The sequence below is a fragment of the Cariama cristata genome, unplaced genomic scaffold, assembly GCF_000690535.1.
Source record: "Cariama cristata isolate BGI_N322 unplaced genomic scaffold, ASM69053v1 scaffold2161, whole genome shotgun sequence".
In the NCBI taxonomy this organism is placed as follows: Eukaryota; Metazoa; Chordata; class Aves; order Cariamiformes; family Cariamidae; genus Cariama; species Cariama cristata.
In genome coordinates, this window is record NW_009597329.1 from 10,211 (window position 1) to 13,175 (window position 2,965).

At 46.5% G+C, this 2,965-nt stretch overlaps 1 protein-coding gene across 1 annotated transcript; it reads left to right on the top strand.

The window, feature by feature from the left end:
• Window positions 1–377: 377 nt before the first annotated feature.
• Window positions 378–1,490, top strand: LPAR5 (lysophosphatidic acid receptor 5). Its single transcript, XM_009708806.1, has one exon. It carries the CDS (start codon window positions 378–380, stop codon window positions 1,488–1,490), a length of 1,113 nt encoding a protein of 370 aa, XP_009707108.1.
• Window positions 1,491–2,965: the final 1,475 nt, after the last annotated feature.

Below are 2,965 nucleotides of genomic sequence, written 5' to 3' on the forward strand. Positions count from 1 at the left end.
CATTTCAAGAGATTTCCTCCTCTAACTTAAACTCTTCTGTTTCGGTCTTCCACTCTGACCAGGAATCGTGCTGACAACAACCTTCCGTTGCATCAGCATCCCCATCACCACTGGACAGAAGTGCTGAACTAGAGGCAGAAGCTGACTGTAGGTGACTACATTACCATCCCTTCCCGATGACCACAGACCAGCAATCCAAAGCAGCATGAGTCAAGAGAGAGAAGTACCCATCTGCCTCCCAGCTGCAGATGAGGGGAATGACCTGCCCATAGCTCCTTAGAGGGGAATGACTTCTCTCGGTGCTTTTCTTTGTGCTTTCTTAGCCCACCAGCAGGCTCAGCCATCTCAGCGAGACCCTCGCCTGATCCCCACTGGGCATGTCAGCTTCCAATGCGTCTCAGACCTGCAAGGATTACAGCTTCAACCACCACCTTCTCCTGCCTGGCTACATCCTGATATTCATTACAGGTTTGATGCTGAACGTGATGGCCCTATGGATATTCTTCCGCTACCTGCGCCTGAAGTCTGTAGTGATGATCTACATGTTCAACCTGGCCATTAGCGACCTCACCTTCACACTCCCTCTGCCGCTGCGACTCTACTACTATTCCAACCACCACTGGCCCTTTGGTAACACCCTGTGCCAGGTCTCTGGCTCTGTCTTCCAGATCAACATGTATGGTAGCTGCCTCTTCCTCACGTGCATCAACCTGGATCGCTATGTTGCTATTGTCCACCCACTTCGCTGGCGGCATCTGCGGCGTCCCAAGGTGGCCAAACTCCTTTGCCTGATCGTCTGGGTTGTGATCTTCATGGGCTCTATCCCCACAGCCATAGTCCACAAGCAAAACCACTGTGAGGTACAGAATCAGACCATTTATCTGTGCTTTGAAAGCTTTAGTGACAACATGTGGCAGAATAACCTCTTCCCCCTGGTTGTCCTGGCTGAAATCTTGGGGTTTCTCCTGCCTCTCAGCTCTGTGACATACTGCTCGATTCGGATCTTTCAGGAGCTCTGCCTTGACAGTCGGACGAAGACCGTGCGACAGCAGAAGACTGTCCGTCTCCTCTTGGTCAATCTAGTCATCTTCATCATCTGCTTTGTGCCCTACAACACTACCCTGGCAGTTTATGGGATGATAAAGGCCCAGGTGATGAAGGTTGAGCAAGACACACAGGCCTCCGTGCGCCAAGTGTTGATTGTGACAATGATGTTGGCCAGCATGAACTGCACGCTGGACCCCTTGATCTACTACTTTAGTACTGAGGGTTTCCGTAACACCTTTAAGAAACTGCGGCGGGGACAAACCTGGGACTCAGATACAGGGATGCTTAAGAATCAGGTTGTGGAGAGTAAGTCAACCCGAGACCATGCTGTCTCAAAAGTAAAACAGTTCCCAGCTGAAAACTTTATCCGTCCCAAAGAATCTTTGCCATCACTTCCTACTGCAGTGTTTTTGAATGGTCCTATTGAGGACTCAGAAATATAACCACAGAAAGGTGATACCATTGCAGAGTCACCCATTCAAGAATTACAGCAAGACTGTGGGAAACAGCCTAGGGTAACTCAGCAAACTGTTCGAGGGAGCACAGCAGACTGTATGTGGGTGAACGTGATGATACAAGCTGAAGGATGAAAGGTTGTTTTGAATAAACAGCGATGTCTTGGTGACATGGTCCCACTTGACTCTTTGGTGCAGGAAACGTAGTGGGGAACAAGGATTTGAAACAAACGTAGTGTGTCTAGGTCTGGTCAGCATAAATTCCTCTAGCCAGTCCACCCTGCCTGAGCACCTCCTGGCTGCACTGTAGTGTGAAGCAGTTCTCGGGAGAATCAGAACACAGATGTGGTACTCAGTGCTGGCAGACTGAATTTAGTACTAATGACTGAGGGAAGTTTATTCTTGTTTTTTCAATTAGATGTTTCAATTTGAGTCTTAAGTCCAGCTTGGGGCACCTAAATAAGTGTCTTAACTTTCCAAAAGAGTTGAAGCATCTAGTGACCCTTGTTGAGGTCAAGGAGAATAGCTGAGTGTTTAGTACCCTTGCAGAAAAAAAGGTTCCTAACTGTATAGTAAGTCACAGACCGCAGCAAAACAATCTTTAGCAGATATGTCAAATGTGCTTGTGCAGCTGTACCTACACACATGCAGGAAGATGGCTATACATTTACCTAAAGCAAAACGGCTTGGGAAACACTAGCATACTTAAAAATACACTCAACATTCATAACGGCCCCAGAAAAAAGAGAGGATACCAATACCGTTGTCGTTTCTGAAACTCACATTGATGTTAGTGCATTGCACTTTTTTGTTGCTCAGCCACAGGGTGACTGATTTCAGGTCTGAGTGATTTTCAGTTGAAAAGAAATGATGTCATACAACAAAGCTGTGGTGAAATATATTTGCTTGCACTGTTTGTACATGCTTTTTCAGCCTGCGCTGTATGCGAAAGCCCTATAAATCTCCCCAGAAGCGAGAGATCCAGCTGTACACAGGCAGTGCCAGAAGCCCCGGTTATTCACTCCTGCTAGTGACCAAGGATTGCCTTTCCACTTGCACTGTAAAACGACCTCTCTGTGGCTTCCAGCAGGACTCAGGCTATCCCAGAGTGGGTCCATGATCGTACATTTTAATTTTTTTTGAAAATGTTAAAGGAAAGGTAAGGGAAAGTGACAAGAAATGCAGTTCAGAGTAAAGTCCTGGTTCTTAGACTTCTGAATTAGAAATTAATCTTATTTCAAATCCCTACCTCACAACTGCGCTGGGAATAAATGTATTGTGATGCATCATGGTTTTGTGTTACAATGCAGTTTAGGAGACAATGGGTTTTAAATCCGTCTTTCCAGTTTCCCTTGAAGACCTTATCTTTTACTACAGATGACTGTAGAAGCAGGTCTTCAAGAAGACTTGCAGAAGATGATGAACTTCTCCACAGAGAGATCCTTGTGTCACAGGCTGCCTTG